Below are 21,381 nucleotides of genomic sequence, written 5' to 3'. Positions count from 1 at the left end.
CTTAGGTGAGCCTTCCCCTGAGGCAAGTTTTTTATATTTTAAATGTACTGTAGACTGCTGTTGTGCTCTGTATAGAACCAGATTGAATATTATAAGTGATAAAGAATCTGCTTTTTAAAAAAATGTTTGTCAACCAGTGTGCTAAATTAGTGGATCTACCTCTATCAAGTCTTTTAAATCGCAGATTCTATAGCTTGTTGTTTAACTGATGATCACAGGCTCTGGATATTCTTATTCGTTTCAAATTGGGATTTCTAACAAAAGCATAGTGTCTTTTTAACCACATGAGAATGGCTAGGCAACATCAGAACTTTTGAATCCCTTCCTGGAGTGGAGATGGGATGGAGATTTTTGGCACTTCAATGTTTAATTGCATGCTCTTGCCCCAGAAAGAGAAAATTGGGACTCAACGAAAGTTAGTTCAGGAGCTCCAGAGCAAGAGTCTCAAACCAGGACTATTCACCTGGATATGTTGGGTGGTACCCAGTGATACTTGAGACTGCAGTGGCTGAGTTGTAGCACTCACTTCTAGTGGGTGGAGGCTGGATATCGTTGAGCATCTTGCAGTGCATATGACAATCCCTACAACAAAGAGTATCCATCCTAAAATTTCAGTTGTGTCAGGGCTAAGAAACAGCAGCTCCAGAGAGTAGAGTATTGTTATTTTGTTGCATTTTTATGCTTGGGCGCATTATGACTTTTTTGAATAAAGAGATAACCCAAAAATCAGCCTTGAATGACTACTGAAGAGTCCTTCAAACTCTTCTTGACTTGAGTCTTTTCTCCTCCCTTTCCAATGTAGAGTTGATGGGAGTTTTATCAGGTTCTGAATGGAGACATTATATTACATGATCTTTTTGTAATCATTGTTGTCCTAAAGAAAGGAAGATAATAGAATCTTTTCACGAGTGGAGATGTTTTACTTTTTGACTTCTTGTTGGATTCTTGATTTTCTTCCAAAAACAACCCCATGGTTGTTATGTTGTTATTATGAAAGATGGAATATTTTTTCATTGACAGTACTGGATGGATCTTTAGAAGGCACTGGGATCATTATTACCCATTGCTAGGTAGGTTTTCAGAGGATTGATTTTCACTCATCCTAGCAAGCCTCCCTGGAACAGCAGTCTGGGTAGTACCACGATAAATATTGCCGACTGGACCAGCTGAGGATTCAGTAGACCCCTTTGCCTGATTTGCTCTAGCAGAGGGATCAGGACATAGCTTGCGGAAGAATAGCTCTTCTGTTCATTCACTTAGGTTCTGTTTGGAGCATAGTTTATTGCCCAGTGAAATACAATAAAATCCCGAGTTTTCTAAGTAGCTAAGGTCTAAAACATAGTGAGTGTTAACTTGACACAAAATAGAGTTACCTGCAAGGAGGGAGCCTCAAGTGAGAAAACGCTTCTTCTATAGGATCTAGCTGTAGGGCATTTCTTTTATAGTGATTGATGGGAAAAGGCCATTCTTTGGGTGGTGCCATTCTTGGATTGGTGGTCCTGCATTCTATAAGAAAGTAGGCTGAGCAAGCCATGATGAGCAAGCCAATTAGCAGCCCCCTCTCCACGGCCTCTGCATCAGCTCCTGCCTCCAGGTTTCTGCTCTCACTGCTTTGATGATGAACTGCTGTATATAACTGTGAGTGAAATATCTCTTTCCTCTCCCAAGTTGCTTTTGGTCATAGTGTATCACAGTGATAGTAACTGTAAGTATGACACATAATCAGTGAGCTTGAGAGTTTTGTGTTTGTTTGTTTTTGTGTTACTCTGGCTGTCCGGGAACTCAGAGATCCTCCTGCTTCTGCCTCCAGAAAAGGTGTGTGCCAGCAAGCTCCTGAGTTCTGTTTTGTCTTGTTTTTTGTTTTTGTTTTTGTTTTTGTTTTTGTTTTTTTTACCTCCTGTATTGTGCTGTGAATATGGAAGGCTTTAAAGTTTGGGTTTGATGGACATGTTTAGAGTGTAGCTTTTAAAGCATGTCTACCTTGATCAACCTAAATAATAATAAAGAAATTAATGGCCAGTAAAAAGTATCAAATTCACAGCTACTATAGTGTTTCAACTTTGTTTTTGAGGTAGGTGCTTGTTTAGAGTTTTTGAGAAGAGAAACCATGGCCCAAAAAAATCCCAAAATACTGATGGCTCTTCTAGGTATAGAGAATAGAGCCAATACTGGAGCTCTAGTAGGAGTAGTAGATTTGTACAGAGCTGGATTGGACATAGTACATTTCTGTACAAAATCCACATTTCTAAGTGTTTGATATAGCTGGTCTGTGAAGGCTTTGCTTTACCCAGATTAAAGTGGAATAGATAGAATTTTTTATACTTTAGGCAAGAGCTTGAAGGTTGTTTAGTTTCAGTTTGGGATGTGATTTAGTAAGATAATATCCTGCCTTCAAATTACACTTCTTTTTTTTTTTTAGATTTATTTATTTATTTATTATATCTAAGTACACTGTAGCTGTCTTCAGACACACCAGAAGAGGGCATCAGATGTCATTACAGATGGTTGTGAGCCACCATGTGGTTGCTGGGATTTGAACTCAGACCTTCGGAAGAGCAGTCAGTGCTCTTAATCACTGAACCATCTCTCCAGCTCCAAATTACACTTTTAATTCCCCTCTTTCTTTGGTATTTGACATTCCGTATTTTTGCTGTTTTCTTTTTGTTTGAGGCTCACTATTACTTACCATGTGATTGCACATCCTTCTGTATACTTTAGACCATCTCTCAATTACTTAAAATACATATATAATGCAAGGCCCTTGTAACTAGTCCCTATATTGTATTTAGGGAGTGCTCAAAAACCATCTTTATACTTATAAATTGACATAGTTAACTCCTTAAATCCAAGTATCTAGGGTTAAATTTGTAAAAGTTAAGATTGTATCTTGAACGCATAGCTTTGTGGGGTTACATAATTTCTCTGTTGGAAGGGTTATTAGATAAGAAATTATTACAGACCTGGATGCATCAACGCTGTGATGACTTTTATATTTTTAATCAAACAACAGTTACTTAAACTCATATTGCAACATAGGAGCTATGAGACCTATGGAGTTATGAGAGGCAGAAGGTTTGTCTCCTCAAAAAATAACATCTTTTCTTTTGACTCAGTGTAAACAGTACAGTGGAAACACAGTTGTGATAGAAACTGGAGAGTAGGTCACCTTTCCGGCTCTGGGGCTATTAAAGGTGCTGTTATAGGATGACGTTTAAGGAGGGAAGCCACTTAGGAAGAATAGAATGGGAAGGATTCTAAGCAGAGTCACAGAATCAAGAATGTTTTGTGCATGTTCACACTGGGTCACCATTTCCAGGCTTGTTTAGTAGTAGACAAGAGAGTAGTAGATGTTGGTTTAGGAGGCCTTTACTCCTCGGTAGAGTGCTTGGACATCTGAAGGACACAGAGTCAATTACAACCCAGGATCACATCTGTGTTGTTGGTAGACTCTTCTCTGGGTCCAAGAGCAAAGACCAGTCAATGTTGATTGAAGCCATGTGGATAGAGAGCCAGCACTGAGGAGGTTGTGTCTGAATTAAAGGAACATCAGGAGCAGCAGTGGGACTAGAAAGGAGGAGCCATGTCCATTAGGTCAGGGCTGTGATAGTGCTTTGCAGAGGACCCAAAACTCTACAGGGTGGGAGAAATGAGGGGCATCAGCAGAGACATTGGATGGGGAAGAACTGATGACTGACAGGTGTATTGCAGTATGAATGCCTTGGGAAGAAGGTGGGAGGGAGGGAGAAGTGGAGGGAGAGAAGAAGGGGGTGAGGATAAGAGCGAGGAAAAGAATGAGTTTGTTTTTTCATTTCTCCTGGTACTGAATCTTATGCTCTTGTCAAGCGGATTCCACTGTTAGTGCCTGTATTATATACCCAGACCACAAGAGAGTTAGCCAGGCAATCCTTGTGGGCAGTGGTTTGGGGAACGTTTCCTTTTAAGGGAAACATTTGGCTGTTGGGCGACTTTATAAGCTTTTGTGAATCATTTTGTGTGATTCTTGCCATAATTATTATATCGATAGGAATTTTGAGTAATTTTACTTTTAACTTCTTCCTCTTTGGAGATATTCTGAATATTAATATAGGTTCACAATCCTCTAAATTATTTATCAGGCATTGAAGTATTTCAAATATTCTTGTCTTTTATAAAAGTCTTATATCCTTGACTCACGTTCCTGAGTACATTAGTGATTCTTTTGTTGTGTTGTAACATAGTAAACATGAAACTTGAGTTAAATTTGCTTGAAGAACTACTATTTTTCAAAAGAAATAATGATTTTTTCCCATCCTGTTCTTGATGAGCTAAACACAAAAACTATAATAGGTACTTTATTTAGTAAACATAAATTTTTTGTGTTTGTTTACCCCTTCCCTCAATATGGAGCATGCGTCACATACAGTACCCTTTTAGAAACTTCTTAAGCTTCTGCAGTTGAGTTGGAATAGCAGTGATAGTAAGAAAAGTTGAGTACACATGAAATTAAGAAGCCCAAAGAAAACATTTGTAACCAAAATACTGCTTGGTGGCATGGCATGACGCCACAGATCTAGTCTAAAGGGGGGACAGGGTGTGGTTTTACTGCTCTGTCATGCAGTCTGTTGTAACCATCAGAAACATACGTTGCTTTATGGAGTGTGAGATGTTTTCTTTAACGTTAGCACAGCTTTACATTGCCTGTCCTGAACCCATACAGCTGCTGGTAATTTAGTGTCATTTGAATGATCATCAACAAGAAGGTCAACAGTGGTAGAAATGTTTTCTTGGGTCTGCTGCTTATGGCTTCTATGTTTCTGAGTGCTTTCTCTAAACACAGTAATGACCTGTTTGTTTTCAGTCTGAGGTAGACTGAGCTCTTTAAAGATAGGGCTTAGATGCTTTGTTTTGGGTATAGAAAGTAATATTAAAGGAATGGAATATTAACAGAATTTCAGCAAGCTAAAGAAGTTACTGTGGACCAGGCAAAGGCTGAAGGCAGGGACTGTGCTGTCTTCTATACACTGGCTGATGAGGTCCTGCTCCTCAATGAATTCAGATTCCAGTGTGAATACCGGAAATAAGTGTGGTTTTATTTCATTTTAAAGTATCAAAGAATATATGATAAGGTAATTTGATAAAAGACTTGTCTGTATTGATTATGCCCAGATAGCTTTATCTTTTCACTGTCCCCTAAACAATGAAGTCCACTTGCTACTCATAAAGCCCTTGCATTGCATTAGGTATCTTAAGTAATCTGGAGATGAGTTAGAGTATGCCGGAGGCTGTGCGAGCTTAGGTGTGTATGTACTAGACCGTTTTACACACTTGAATGTCTGTGGTGTTTGGTACCCTAGCGGTCGTCCTTCAGGCAGTTCACTGTGGACAGGTACCCTACAGGTCCTAGAGGCAGTTAGTTTCCTATGGATAGAACAGGGTGAGCTGATACTTCCTTTTCAGAACTTGGTCGTCTCTGCCCCAGTCTAGTAACTAGCAGGTAGACTGTTCCATTGTTACAGAGAAGATGGTGGTTTTTCGTTTCCCCCTTTGCTTTGTTCCCTGAGACACCCCACTCTAACGCATGACTTTCAAATACCTTTTTCATTGTGGTATATTTTCCAGATTGACCTCCACATTAGAGTAAGTAACCAAAAACTCATTTTGGAGAATTTATTAAATATATTAAGTTAAAGCAAAAAATACCACTTTAGAAGTATATTTTATTGTGGAAGTTCAAACATAATTTCGCTGAAGTACAATAATGCTAGTTTTCATCTCTCATTGGCTATGCTAATCTTAAATTTCATGTTATTTTCAATGTCTCATAGTAGTATTCAGTAAGAAAATTCTATTTATAATTTGTGGTTAATCCCCAGATTAGTAGGCAAGATCTAGGAAGACTTCTAAATGACTATAGACTAGTGGTTCCCAACTTGTGGACTGTATATCAGAAGCATTATGATTCAAAACAGTAGCAAAAAAAGTTATGAAGTAGCAATGAAATATGTTATGGTTGGGGTCACCACGACACGAGTAGCTGTATTAAAGGGTTGCAGCATTAGGAAGGTTGAGAAGCACTGCTCTAGGCCTTCACTCCCATAGTTCCCAAGAGATGGTATAGCTATGGCCATTTAGCTCCTCTAAGCCAGGAAAGAAGGTAAGAAATGTTTTCTTTCTTGGAACTGTGTTGGAGAAGCTTGCTGCCTTGGAGAAACATCAACTAAACAGTTTGGGGATTACAGCTGTTACTGTGGAGTAGGGTTACCCATGGTCTGTGGACTGGGGCAGCTATGTGAACTTTTGATAAAATTGGGCAATGAGATAAGGAGCTTGTACTAGAATATAAGTCAACACCCAGCTTCTTTTGTGGATAGTGTCTTTATCTTTGAAACAAAACAAGAGAGATCCACCCACCTGAATAAACTAATTGATTTACCTCCTGACCAAAATTGCTTTGCTGTCCTGCTGATTGGTGATAATCTGGGGGGTGGACAGCTTTTTAGAATTTGTAGTCAATCAAAAAATTGTCAGTTATCTATAAGGTGAATATGAGTGGATATATGAGTATATAGACTGACTGAAATAAAGTGATTTTTTAAATTGTCATCTTAAATACTTAAAAGCAAGTTAGTCAAAGATTTGATCAAATTTGGCATGGATATGCATAGCATGACCAAGACATTTGACATGTTCACAAGTTGGCAGCTTTGGTGGGCATTGCAGGTTGTCCTTCTGGGAATGTAAAACTTGTTTAAATTCTTCTAAATCCTTCTAAATTCTTCTTTTAGAGGATTCCCCTTTCCCTTACTTTTTACCATGAACTCAATGAAAAGAATGTTTCTATATAAATCTCACATAACTTTTATTCTGCAGTCCTAAAATTTAGGACGTCATCATCAAAGAAGCTTTAAAATCAATCCCAATTGTCTCTCCTGCACCCGGAAGCTGCTGTGCATAAGTTATACTGCACCCTGAACATGTATCTGTTTACTAAAAAAAAACAGAAGAGAGATCCTTTGTCAGTAGCAGAATGTGAAGACCAAGAATGTCTTTTCTGGGTCATAGTGCACCAAAGTTTGACATCTCCTGCTTTAGATCTTTCTTTAGCCTCCCCCTGAGTCCTACAGCCCTTCCCTTGTGGTGGTGTGTAAATTAGTGAGGGAAACTTTCTTAAATGAGAGTTGGAGCCCTGAGCTTCAATCAATACCTAACAATACAGCCATTTGTTTTGTTGTACTATCTAATCTCAGTTTTGTTCTAAAGTAACTATTGACCTTAAAGGCTTTTATTCATACCTGACCCACACGAATACTTCTGCCATCCATATCTGAGGCAGCTCTCTGATTTGAGGTTGTGAGAATGGAGTTTGGAATCACTTGGGTGGTTGCTTAGTCATGGCTCCACTAGATTACTAATTAGAAAATAACTTGCAGATCTGGGAATTCGTAGCTGAAGATGTGTATGCACTGTGTTTTCACAATGCTTATAGTCATCTGAGGCTGAATTGTCCCCATACTGTCCCACAACTGTTCTCCAAAACAAACCCTGACACAAACCTTTGATTTGCCTACCTTGATATGTATCTGTACATCCAGACTTCTTTTCTATTTCATAGGCTCCTTCTGTTGTCCAGTCCAGTCCAGTCCAGTCACACATATGCTTCTCTCCATGCAACATGCCTTCTTGCCTTATGGTCACTCTGGCTACCATAATTGTTCATTAGACTTTTGTGCTAGAGACTCTTGGCTTCTTGACTATTTTTTTGCTGGTAGCCTTTGCTGTCTCTGTATTTCTGGTACTGGGTCATGTTTAAGGGCAATGGAAATCCGCTGGCATCTTCAGTATCGTCTATTGATCCGTGGCTGCTTTATCTCATTTACTGTTAAGTAGATGAGCCTTGCCTCCCTGTCTTTCTCTTGAGTGTCTCATAGATCGTTAAACCCAACATGTTTTCAAATGTTGTGCTCTCCCACAAGCTCGCTTGTCGTTCAGTGGGCCTATGAAAGGAACCTGTCTACCCAGTTTCTTCAGGCAGGACGTCCTCAGGGGAGGACAAGATCTCTGTCCTGACTCATTAGCCACACCATGTATCGAGGCCACAGGTTTTCTACAATCTGCCCCTTGCTATTCCTGCTTGCTCTCTTTCTCTCTCACTATCTTTCTGATTATGATGATTTCTTGAACACTTTACTGTTCTTGTCTTAAAATAGGGATAAGAGTGAAACTCTTAAATTACTCTAAGCATTAAGTAGTAACACACTTTACACACAGGCTGTTCTTGATTGTTGGGATGGTTGGTGTGACCTGATGCAGCATTCCTTGCTACCATATTTAGAATCACTCAGTGGGAGTAAGGTAGTGTTTAAGTGGTCTCACCTGATGGGAACAGTCCTGTCTGCTAGGTCTCTGAACCTCTTCTGTAGCCACATCTCGTACTGCCATAGCTTTTCCTGTGCTGTACGTGCCCCGGGCTGGTGTGGTAGGATCAGGGTTTTCCTGCCCTTCCCTTCTATCTTCATATTTCAGGCTCACTTTATCTTGGTCCCTCAGGATAACATTCTTGCTTTAACCTTTGAGAAATACTATCCATCTCATTTACTGTATTATATTGGCTTTGTAAATCCCATCTGTTCTTCCATTCTTTTAGATGTAACATGGAACCTAGTATAGTAGTAGAAAATTATTAAAGATTGAGGTTTTACTATGTTTCATATAAGGCATTCCCCCCCTCCCCCCATCCTTAACCCTTTCCCCAGAGTGGGGGATTGAGCCCCAGGCTCTGCCTGTGATAGGCAAGTGAGCTAAATGAACTATAACCCAAGCTTTTACTTTACATCCTGGAATGGTGTATCATTATGTTGTCCAGGCTAGCTTTGAGCACATTTTGTTGCCTTAGACAGGCTTTGAACTTGTGATGCCCCTCCTTCAGCCTCATTAGTTCCCGAGATTACAGGCCTGTGCCACAAGCCCAGCATCTTGTGTTTATTTCTATTTGATCTTCTTCCTTGCTAAACCATAAACACCTCATGAGACCAGACCATTCTGCATTCACTAGACTGGGTGCCACAGCTGCTAGCTCAGGCGATAGCCAAAATTTGAAATCATATTGTTGCATTTCCTATGTTCGAGGTGCTTTGAGAATTCATTCTGTTCTTACTCTAAAATTATCTTTCAATTTCCATCTTTCCTTTTGTAGTATGTTTTGTGTTTATATTCTCTTTCCACAGCCATTCAAATGTAATCAGTGGCAAGAAGAGGGTTAGATCTCTAAAGACATTGAGATACCTTAACATGCTAGTAAATTGTCATCACTTTCCTAGAAATTGTCCCTGCTACCTCAATTTTGTCTTTTAATTGTCGTTGCTACCTAACAAAGTTTGAGCTCTGGAGTGTGGCGTTAAAGCCCTGCCACAGGGCTGCTTCTGTATCTCTTCCCACTCACTGCCTTTTACTGCATGTATCCTGTGTTCTAACATAATGGTTTCAGTCCTGCCTCTACATTAGAATTACACAAAGAACTTTAAAGTGGAACACTGATACCTGGGGCCTACTCTTGGAATTTTTGAGTTAATATATCTTGGGTGAGTTCTGGTTTATGAAAGTACTGACCAGCTCTTTCATGGGGATATTGTCTGAGATCTTTTAGGGTTTTATAGTCAAGGAAGTTTCAATAGTACTGCTTTTTGTGTACTTCATTCCAAAGATATTAAACTAATAGTATTAAATGTGAGGCTTTTAGATGTCTCATAGAGAAGAGAGCTGTTTAATTTTGTTGAGATAGAGTGAGGCCATCTGGTCAGAGAACACTTTGCATGTATACTTGTTAATGACTTCTACAAGGTGTGATATGGAACCGCATTGGGAGATGATAGTTTCAGACACATTTCAACTCTAAAATCACTTTTTTTGTCCTTTTTTGACTATCCTATCCAAACCAGACTCATCCTTACTCTAGGATTCTATATAAATTATCTTCTTTGTGGATACATTTTTTTTCAATACTTGAAATTCCCTTTCCTATGTCCATGAACTTTTCTTTGTCATTTTACCCTTGTGTGTTTAACTTAGAACAGCAGGGAATTTCTTGTTCTCTTCACTCTCTTCACCACCTAAGAGTCCTGACAGTAGTAAGTAGAAAGTTAATAAATACTTGGAGAATGAATACCAGGTAGTCATTTATTCATGGCTTAGGCTTTTACTAAGGTGCATGTGTTTAAATGTCATAAGTTATATGCAATTTAAAAGTTATTTGAAGTATAGTCAGCGTCTGTGTCCATGGGTGCGTTTATGTAGTCAAATGTCGACTCAGTGGATTTGGACGAAACGTGCCTGTTCTGAGCACATGTTTTTTTGGTTTTTTTTTGTCTTCTTTCCTAAACAATAAAGTGGATTAAAGGTATTTATGTTGCATCTACATTCTGTTTGGTGTTATAGCACCTAGAAATGACTTAAAAACAGACAGAAAGGATATATGGGTTATTTTCAAAACCCTTGCCATTTAATGAATAATAACTTATCTTCAGATATAATATTTGTGGAGGATCAAAGCACAAAACTCTTGTGGACACTGAGGGAGATGACTGCACTCTTAAAGTAACTCAGATTATAGAAATACAAATAGATAACAATAGTTTCCTTTACTTTTCTCAACTTCCCTCATGGAGTATTAAAAGGAAACGAATAAACAAGCAAACAAACAAAAAGAAAACAAGTAAAAGTTGCTAGATGTCAGACTACAGGGAACATTTGTGGGTTTTATGGTTATTGGGGCAAAGTGGAGCTTGGTCTGTTGAATTGGACTTTCTTTTTGCTGCTTAGTTTTTGGGCAAGTCTGTTCCAGATGGCTTCCCTCAAGGAAAAAGGGATTGATATCTCAGTGTGAACTGTTGAAAGAAGCTTGGATGAGAAGTCAGTGAGTGATGGCTCCCTTTTTGTAGAATATACCACTCCAGCAAGACCCAAAAGTTAGGCAAGGTATTTGTTTTCTCTTGGCAAAAATTTGTGATTATTAAAATATTGAGTAAGAGTGTATTCAAACGAGTTTGTCAGGTAGATTGAGGAACTTGTTTGGGTACCAGAGACAGAATCCCAAGTTGGTTTTCCTGATGCCCAGGGCTGATGGAACAATAAACACCGAAGCTATTCTTGACCTTCTTAACAAGGCCCCTGTTCTCGGGAGGCATTGTTGTTAGTGCAGCTATGTCCATGGCTCCTTGGACCTCGAGCTCTCATGGTGTATTTTGAACGGGGTTTTAATAGGTACAAGGTGAATATACTGTAGCACGTGTAGTTCGTGGGAACTATACATGCTTCCCATGAACTACACATGCATGTTGAATTAGCAACGGTACTTTTACTGCCTATGAGCCCTGTGATGTTGCAGCATGACTAAGGCCTTTCTAAGATTGATTCTAACCAAACTGATTTATTCCAGGTAGGTACTAGTTCAGAATTTATTTTGAACTCTCCATACAAAGTGCTTTCCCAGTCTAGCATTCTAGCGAGTGCTGAATGCCAAAGTCTCAGATGATCAGTCATCTCTGTTCTAAGCAATATGAGAGGGAGACCAAGCTGCATCTGCATCCTGTTTCTAAATAATCTTTTAAATTACATCTCCTGCCAAGAATTCAGAAAAGAAACGTGAATCATTGACTCACCAGCCAGAGGTTGTCCAGAAGGAATTTGCAGTTTTCCTTATTATCCAGTAAGAAGATAGATATATGTTGCTTTTTGAGTGACATGGCTTCCTAAATGTCAGAAAACATAATGTGCTAGGAAGCCAAACAAACCAATTTGGAATGTGAGTAGATCTTCAAGATGGAAAGTCATTTATGTTTGTTACATTGATATAGCATAGCTCTTCCATAACAATTTTTTGCCTGCTTACAAAAAAATTAGGAAAGTCTAACCACTTGGTTTGGATTGTAATTCATTTACAAAATTACATTATTAAATGCCTTTTTGTACTCTAACCATATATAAATGTCCTTGTTGATTACATGTCTGCCCTCATCAAGATTATGTGCTTTAAAAATTTGCTATTCCAGAGTAGAATGTTACCCAAGAGGGGCTTTCCCTTCTCTGAGGAGAAGGGGAGAGGGTATTTGGGGGGTGGATAGATTTCAGAGGGAGGGACTGGTAGGAGATGAGGCTGTGTGATTGAGTTGTAAAGTGACTAAATAAATTAATGAAGAGAGTCCTGAAATAATTTGCTATTCTGCTTGAGGTCTGTGTGTTCTATGGCACATCCGTGTCTCTCAGCATCATCTTGGAATTTGTTTAGAGTATACCTTTTTCATGCCCAACTCTATCTGCTGTATACCAAGATTCCCAGGCAGTTGGTAAACAGATTAAGACACAAGGCTGAAATGGGTCAGTGAGTATGAGAAGAGAGATTCTGTTGTGCAGACATTGGAGTAAGAGGGTATTTTATGGCCTGAGGTGAGAAATGACTCCTGGGACAGACCCTGGTGAAGGTGGTTTTAGGTAGCAGGATCAGCAAGAACACACTTAAGGAAGAGTCTCTGTCTCTGTCCTTGTAGTACCTTCTGTACCAGCTGGCCAGGGCTGGGAGTCACCTGTCCAGACTGTCTAATTCCGCACTATAGCACTGTAGGTTAAGAATAAATCACGGCTTTGATTTTGAATACACTGGGTGTTCATCACCATGAGAAAACATTCAAAGGACTGAAAAGATGCTTTGCAGTGATGGCTTTAAATCGTTGAAATTTCAACTATATTCAACAGCAGAGGGAGGATGAAGACATTAGAAAGACTGTGCTACGGCTGGAAGGAAGAGAGGAAAAGAAACACTCAGGAATACAGGCACAGAGGGAGATCTAGTGGAAAAAAAAGGGTGATGGCAAGAAGAAAACAGATAAAGAAGTGCTGACCTAACAAGTATTGTCTTTTGCATTGAAACATGATTTCATCTGCAAATGTCTTAGGCTGCATTCATAGCTGTCTTAGGACATGTGTGCCTTGTGGCCTGTGGCCTCCAAGTTTGACATGCCTGGATGTGACCAAGAAGAAATGACCAAATCATCTGGCATGGTTTCTGTCTGCTTTCATGGGTTTTACAGTGTAGGGATTGTTAATGAGATCTTGTTAAGGACCATAAGTTGGTTTTATTTTATTTATTCCTACGTTCAAAAGTCTTCACTTGGGCTGGTGAGATGGCTCAGTGGGTAAGAGCACCCGACTGCTCTTCCGAAGGTCCAGAGTTCAAATCCCAGCAACCACATGGTGGCTCACAACCATCCGTAACAAGATCTGACTCCCTCCTCTGGTGTGTCTGAAGACAGCTACAGTGTACTTACATATAATAATAAATAAATCTTTAAAAAAAAAAAAAAAAAAAAAAGTCTTCACTTTTGGTTATTTCTCACATCATTTTGGTCATATCAGTCCTGTTGGAGAAAACTGAGGTAAATTGTTTCCATTTGTTATCACAAGGAATATTTGTCTCCGTGCCTAGGTGTGTGAATGTGTAACTGTAAATTAGCATTCAAAGGCCCCAGTATATTTATGAGAAGAAAGTAGCTGACAGTACTTGCTGACCCTGACAGAGAAGTATTGAGGAGAGAAGCATTTCAGAGCTTGCTGAGCACAGCCAATCAGGTTCTTGATGAGCTTTCCACCCTATACTCTGAAAGCTCAGGTTAAGTCAGCAGAGAAGTAAAATTTCTTTGCTGCCTTCTGCTGATAGCTGACTTTTCTCTCTCATCCTCCTTTCTGTATTTCCTGCCCTTCCTCTTTGAGCTGCTGAGCATAACTGATAACATTAGTTACATTGTTTTTTTCAGACTTGAGAACTGCAGTGATTTGACCTTGTATGAGTGAGTGAATGTCAGGCACATGGATCATTAATCTTTCCTGGATAATACAGCATTCTCTGGGTCCCTCTTAAAGCTAGAATAGTATTAAATATACTATCAAAAGTCAACTAGTATGGTAATAGGTGACTACGTAAGGTTTTCTTTAAAGAAATACTTTTAGAATGTGTAGAGGTGAGAGGGAGCAGAACAGTTTATTCATTGTAGAAAGTTCTCATAAGACACAGGCGTAGGCTGAAATAGCTTTGTGAGATGGAGGGACTCTGGGCCTCCCTTGAGGATATTGTCCTGCTGCATATTGCTGCGTGAACAGCACCAATAGTACAATGTATCTTGTTAGTGCAAAGAAATGGAGTACTTGAAAGTGTTCAATTAACCAAGTTGTGCAGTGGCACTTGATAGCACGTTTTATCATGCACTAAAATGGCATACGAGTGAGTTCAAAACATGAGCCAGGATAACATTGTTGTAGTGATACCATTAGTAGAGACTTTGTTTTAGTGTAAGTCATTGAGGGATGTGTGGAGAAGTAAAAAAAGAAAAAAAAATTGTGTGATATTGTTCAATATAAAATACATTGAATATCAACAGACAGTTCCTCTTAATAAAGAAAGTAGAATGGGCAGCATTTAAAAATAGTCTTAGCCTGTTCTACACAGTAAATACCAGGACAGCCAGGGCTAAGTAGGGAGACCTTATCTCAGAAAACCTAAACAAATAAACAAATTTACAAAATAAAAACAGCTTTATTACTTTGCAAAAGTCTTTTCTATGCTATAGGATAGTTAATAAGTTTTCCAAGTTGTCTTGTGTCTGAGTTGAAATAGAGTGGTTTGAGATTTTTCCCCTGCATTCTCGCCCTTCATTATTGACAGGTGAATCCTCTGTTCTGCTCCTCATTGCTTCTCTAGAGTTAGCATGATGGTATCTAGTATCAGGGGCAGAGTCAAGGCATTTTCATTAAGTGGCTTTATTTTTGTTGTTACTTTTTTTAAAAGATATTTTGCCAAAACCAAATGGCTTTTTTTTTTTTGAGTGGGGATGATTGTCATATTTATTGATTCTTTTTGTTTGTTGTTTGCTTTTTTTGAGGAATATGATACAAAGGTAGAAAATAATAGTATAGTGGTGAATTGAGGGTAGGAAAATATGTTCAACTTTTTTTTCTCTAAATTTGAAGAAATTTTCTGTGTAGGGGGGACTGAAATGTGTATGCACATATGTGTGCATGTGCCAGTGTACAGAATAGGGTGTCTGATCTCTTTAAACAGGAGATAACAGGTCTTTGTCACCTGCCAGATATGGGTGCTAGGAATGAAACTCTGGTCCCCTGTAAGAGCAGCAAGTAGGCCTAAGGGCTGAACCATTGCTTCAGCCCCATCAACTACTTTTCTTAAATGTATATCTTTATGACTAGAAAAGATGTAATAGAAGTGTCAAATGTTAATGTATTTGTCAAAGTATGAGGGTTTTTTTGTTTGTTTGTTATTTTTGGACATGAACAATTGTCCTTTTATTAGGACTATTAATACTGATTTGGAGTATCGTGGGTGTTAAAGGCAGTAGTTTAGCAGTGCCCATAAACCATCAAAGGCAATAATAACACCATGTGATTCTAACAACGAACAGTATTGCAGCATCTTTGCCTGTTTCAATAGGCTATCTGTGAATGCATTGCTCAGGGATGCGTGACCCACATCACCTATAAATTTGATTGGAAGCCAAAGAACTGGCAGAGGCTGATGGATAGCAGATTAGAATCCTGATTAACCATGTGATTTGAAGACTGGAAATATATTGTCTAAGCCAGATTCATCAGATGCAATCAGAATTTCAAGTGGTCAAATGCAATTCAAATGTGTATTGTGGCTTTTCCTCCTCAGTTGTCTTTTTGCTTCTTTCCCCAAAGCTGAAAAATACTTCTTTGATGAATCTGCTTCTTACCCTAAAGCTGTCTGTCTGTTATTCATCAGAAAGCAGGTCGCAGTTCAGTGAGCAGAAGAAAAGATTTTAATAGAAGCTGTGCCAAGGGCTGTAATGCATCATTTTAGGGCCCTAATTACATTACAATGACAAATATCAATGGTGACAACAGCAATAACCTACATCCTTTAATGGCTGTGCTAGAAAAGGAGTTTGGGCCCCACGCCATTAGATTAGACTCAGTTTCAAAACATAGGCCATTAGAAGTGTGTGTCCACAGTATTACTGGTTGATCGCTGAAGCCCAGTGGAAAGGCCTGAAAATAAATGATGCCTCCCCAAAGCTTGGTCCTGTGGGACAAAAGAGGTGAAATTAGATGACCATGGAGGCAGCAGTGTTTCCGAGGCAACTTTAGCTTTCAAAGTGAGGAATGGCCTGCTTAATTGTATGAAATCACAGAGACATACCCCACCCCCTCGCTGCCAATTAGCCTGTCCAAGAAAATCTATTGGTATGACAGCATAAAGAAATTAAGAAGTCTTTTAAACAAAAGGAGACCTTTAAAGAAAAAGTTTGAAGATTTTACTCTTTTTCTGTTGGGATGTAGGTTAATATACATAATTTTTAGTACTAAGACTTGTTTTTGTTTTTGTTTTGGGTGGGTTTTGTTTGTTTGTTTTTTGTTTTTGCCTTAAGTACGTACTCAGACTTTAAATAGCTTATTAAAGCACCAAATACCTCATTTTTATTTTTATTTTACCAGACGACTGAGTTTCTTTAGTAGTTTTTACTGCCTACATTATGTAGGCAAATTAAAGAACTCAGTTTTCCTACATGCCCACATATTTTTTTTTCAACCCTCCTAGCAAGGGACTATTTTATTTATGTAAACAACATAATGAGGAAAATATGCTTGGCAGATGGTTCTAAGCACAAGAATCATCAGTTTGGTCTGCCCCAAAGTCTCATTATCTTTTATTTCTATCCCCACCTCTCCATACAGAAAGCCTAACCACCAATGCCTCTGAGGCACTGAGCATTCAGCCTTCTGAGTTCTATTCTGCTTTCTTAACTTACCTCAGAGTTTAACTCCATCACCACTGTGGAATGCTCATCCAGGTGGAGAGGGCCTTGGTGGTTCCCATTGCAGCCTTTCATGGTGGGTTAAGCATTCTTAAAGGATGGCTAAATGATCCATGGGGCCAGGGCAGTGAATTAAATCAGGTCAACACAGTGGACTCTCAGTCATTGCTGCTTACTGGTACTGGGCTTTGTCTGTCTCATTAGGAGATCTGGCTGGAATGGGAAGCCAAGCCGACACTGGGAACTTCATTGTAAATTGTGTGTGTGTGCTGATGAAGTTTTTAAGGTGCTGGCATTTAAGAAATTGCATGCTTACCAAGTTAAAAGGGCTGCGGCATAAAGAAGGAAGACTAGATTGCACAAGCACTGTTGCTGTTGTATAATGACTTAGCAAGAAAAAGCACGTTTGTGTGCTTTCATAAAATGAACTGATTCTGCGTGATATTTATTTTAATATAATTTAATGTCTCAGGGATATTAATTGCATTGCATTTTCAGTCTTAAAATTTCTTAACCTCCCCTTTTCACTACCCCATCATTAGAATATGAACAATTTTGTATGTATATATTAAAAACTATGTTTATCACAAGATATATAATATGCCATCTGAAGATGCATATTAAGATGAACACCAGTAAAGCTCTGATTAAAGAAAACATGTAACAACACATTTTCCTTTTATTGTTTTAAAAACCTTCAGTTGCGAGGTAGGAGAATCATGTGCATTGTCCCTGTATTTCCAAAAAAGAATGACTTCTATGGTCTCACTTTGTTTAAAACCTCTCCAGGTTGCTCTATGCTGAATGTAGATCTTAGTAGGCTCTAAATTGTACACTGAAAAATCCTAGCTGACAGTTAGAACCTTTACTGTTTGAAAGTATCCTATTATTCAGCAATTATTAATTATATCAGTTTACTTGATTGCTGCCCCCTTTTGTTGATTTCAAAAGATTGGAAACTAAGTATAAAACCACTGTAGTGTCTATAAGCAAAGGCCGGGTGCAGCTGCACATGCCTAAGACTTAAGCATTCTAAAGGATGCGACATTGAGCTGGGTAAGTTCAAGGTTTGCTTGAACTTAAGAGAGGGTAAGGGAGTGAGTATTTCTACACAACAATCATTTGGTTATGGAAACAGTTGGGATATGTAGAGAATAAAAATGTATGTTATCCCATTAAATAAAGACTTGGGGTTTTATGAGAACAACAGTAGATTGGGCAAGGGTCCCTCCTGCTGAAGGCTTTTGAAAACTGGTTTCTAGTCATGGAGATTAAATTCATTTTTTATTACTCTGGTGCTTGAAGATTAAATTTTAAGATGAATGCTGTTTAATAAATCCTGCTGTTAATGTGACTCTGTTGTCACTGCCTCCCTTAATGGGCTTGCTGAGAAGGTAGTTTTCCTCTTCCTTAGATGTTGCCAGCCAGAGTACAAAGTGCCTTTTAATATCATCTGGTTAATATTTTGGGAATCTATAACCATCTGACTATTTTCTTATATTGTGATTCTCTCTTTTTTGCAGGCAGAGATTGTTAAACGACTAAATGCTATCTGTGCACAGGTCATTCCTTTCCTGTCCCAAGAGGTAAGATTGTTGATCTGATAACTAGGAGTTGTGGCATTTTATTGATTTTTTTTTTTTTTTCCAGACAAGGGATTGTAGACCCAATTCTGGTCTCGTCATTTTCTTGATGTTCATATTTCACATTTCTAAAATATAGTGTTCTCATTTCAACTTCTGAACCTTATTAATGTTTACTGTGATGTAATTTAAATGTCTTTATTAATGGGATATTTTATATTAAGTAAAATTTAATTATTTAACTATTTTACTGTCATTTTTCAAACTAGTGTTGCTCAGCATTATACCTATTTGTTATAATGCTATCTAATCATAAAACTAACCAGCAAGACGAGATCTTGATCTGTATATCTTTCACTGAGCATTGAGACTCAGCAAGAAATGTACCATATGGGAGGGCTTCACCTAGTGGATAAACTAATGGGACTTTTTGCTGCTGCTTTGAGAAAGTTATTTTTCATTACCTGATTAATTCTTTATGTTGACTATGGATTTGGAAAAGACATCCAAGGTAAATCCAGCGTACACATTTCTGTGTCACTTTAGGCTTTTTGATAGGGGCCTTTTTATGTGGCCAGTGCCTGGCATGAGGCTCACTAGTTTTGCTTTGTTCATTACTAGGGGAAGTACAAACTTCACAAATTCATGCAGGTTAGAAGGAAGGTCTGTCTTGCTAGTGTTTGGTGGTTTCCTTTGTCTCCCCTCTCCCTTTACTTTGTTTATTTGCTTGGTTTGAGTAGGTAGAATACTATTAAGAATACTGGAAAAGGATGGTTTTGCTTTTAGATTATTGAATCTTTTATTTGCTCTCAATCCTTGATCAGCTGTAAGAAGGAAGAACTATTTCTAACGTCTTGGGGCAACAATACTTACTTGGTACTTTCGTTTTAGGCAGAGAAGGCACCTTTCTTCCACTCTTTTTAGTTTCTATGTTCTGTCATTGCTTTTCAGAACAGCTGTTCACAAACTTGTCTAACAATGGCATGGACTGGGTTGGGCACAAACCAGTATTCTGAATTAGTATATGCATTACAAACATGTGATTTCTGTCTGACTTATGTTGTCCAAACCAGGATTCGTTTTGAGTAGCTATTATGTTGAAGGAGACACTCTTATTCACAAACTTTGCTACTGTCTTGATTCACAAGCTGGGGATTTTGCTTCCCTTTAGCTGGAACCGCTGAACCTCATTATACTCATTTATTATTATACTCATTTATTATTATTTATCATTATACTCATTTATCTATTTTTACTTTGTATTTGCCTGCTACTGGATTAGGTGTGTTTTGACTAAGAGTGTCAATGGGACATACTTGCATTTCTTTCTTCCTTCCCCTCTTTCTTCCTTATTTTACAATATATTTTTCTTTATTAATATCTGTGTGTGCCTCTATGTGTGTGTGTGCGTGTGCTTGCTTTCTTGCTTGCTTGCTATGTATGTGTCTGGTGCTGACAGAAGCCAGAAGTAGTGCTGGAAAACAGGATCAAGTTCCTCCACCCCTGACGCAGGTGTTTGTACCATTCAGCCCTCTTGCTAGTCTGTATTTTCATTTCTTTCTCTTGGCCTCTCCTACACTAGCGAGTGGCTCTTATTTGAAGTTCTACTTGTGGCGATAGAGAGTGAGATGTTCTCAAAGCTGTAACCAGACTGGGATGTGACACCCAAAGGTAGCAGAAAAAAGCTACAATTATTACTAGGGGTGCTGTTAGGCTTGGGCCTAAGCAGGCGCAGACTGCTGTATGCAGTTACTAGGACAGGTTTGCCCCTATAGCATTTCCAAAGTCTGGATTATCCTCAGAAGTAGAAGGTGGTCTTGAGGGTACTGATAAGGTATTTTCCCACTTGAGTCATATTTTTTTGTGTGAGCAGGCCAGTAGGAACAGAATGTGAAATGGTAGCAGAGCTAAGTAAGACTGGACTGGAATTAATTGATGAGGATTTTGTACCCTGTAGAAGAAAGTCATGGGGGAAATATTAGCAACTCCTTTCTGCTCTAGGCTGAGAGGGTAGACGTTTAACTCTTTGCTTTCCTAAGGTTTTGACAAGTTCTTCATTTCGGTCTTTGGTATACATTTTGAGCCTATATCACAGTTTCCTAAGCCCTAATGCTGTATATATCTTCTTTTACTCTTTCTCATTTTCTAAGCTGGAGTATGTCTTTTAAAATTTAAGCTACAAATATGTGTATTCTTATTGTTTCAGGATTGCATTTATGTTTGAGGTTGAATACAGTCTACCTTGTTTCTTTGGCGTATTCTGTAAGCAGACACCTCACTTTTTCCCTGAGGACAGATGGACCTTAATCTGGAGGGCGGGGAGGAGGCAGGTTATTAGAGAAAGAAGGATTCTATTTCCTGTCTCTTTAGAAGCAGGAAAACTACTTTTGCATGGAGAAGGGCATCACTTAGTGCCAGGACTGAAGGCTCTTAATCTGACCTTTTAACACCAGCTCTCTGTGGGATAGTGTCACTGCCAGAAAGGCAGCTGTGGCATTACTGTTTATTTTTAAGTGTTTTTTATTTAAAAATTAAATGATTCTATCTGGAGAAGGAGGGGAGGGGGAGGTAGAGAGGGAGTGTGTGTGTGTGTGTGTGTGTATGTGTGTGTGAGTTCTCTGGAGACTAGAACATAAGCTACAGGACAGTGATTGGAGGTGTTTTGAGCATCTGAAAGTGGATCCTGGAATCTGACAGGAACAATAGGTAAATTTATATTCGTGTAGATTCTGCCTTTAATTTAGCTTTGTGTATTGATTGGTTTTGCTTGTGTATAGTTTATCATTTTTTCCCAAACTTACAAAAAATTAGTAGTGAATTATAATTATTAAATAAATTTGGTTGGTTTTAACTGTAAAATATCTTTATAAGTCAAGTTTTAGCTCAAATATACTTAAGGTTGATATACAGTTTTAAAATTACAGAAAAATATTTTTTGTAATATAATTCACTACAACATTAAAAACTAGAGCCAACAGGTA

At 38.6% G+C, this 21,381-nt stretch overlaps 1 protein-coding gene and 1 long non-coding RNA gene across 9 annotated transcripts in view; one reads left to right on the top strand and one right to left on the bottom strand.

Moving 5' to 3' along the window:
• Nucleotides 1-21,381, top strand: part of Tle4 (transducin-like enhancer of split 4) — a 150,112-nt gene that overhangs the window by 15,392 nt on the left and 113,339 nt on the right. For all 8 annotated transcript variants that reach the window (NM_001302950.1, NM_011600.3, NM_001302947.1 and 5 more), the window contains exon 5: nucleotides 18,341-18,403. In NM_001302950.1, the coding sequence (NP_001289879.1) occupies nucleotides 18,341-18,403 (63 nt within the window). The remainder of the gene's footprint in view (nucleotides 1-18,340; nucleotides 18,404-21,381) is intronic.
• Nucleotides 15,799-16,927, bottom strand: Gm31441. The gene is made up of 2 exons (XR_386564.2): nucleotides 16,812-16,927; nucleotides 15,799-16,084 (listed from the first exon to the last, which is right to left on the bottom strand). It is a non-coding gene; the product is annotated as a predicted gene, 31441 (long non-coding RNA).

This window comes from Mus musculus, chromosome 19 (genome assembly GCF_000001635.26).
Source record: "Mus musculus strain C57BL/6J chromosome 19, GRCm38.p6 C57BL/6J".
Classification (NCBI taxonomy): Eukaryota; Metazoa; Chordata; class Mammalia; order Rodentia; family Muridae; genus Mus; species Mus musculus.
Note: the sequence above shows the minus strand (reverse complement) of the source record. Positions and strands in the feature narration are given on the sequence as shown.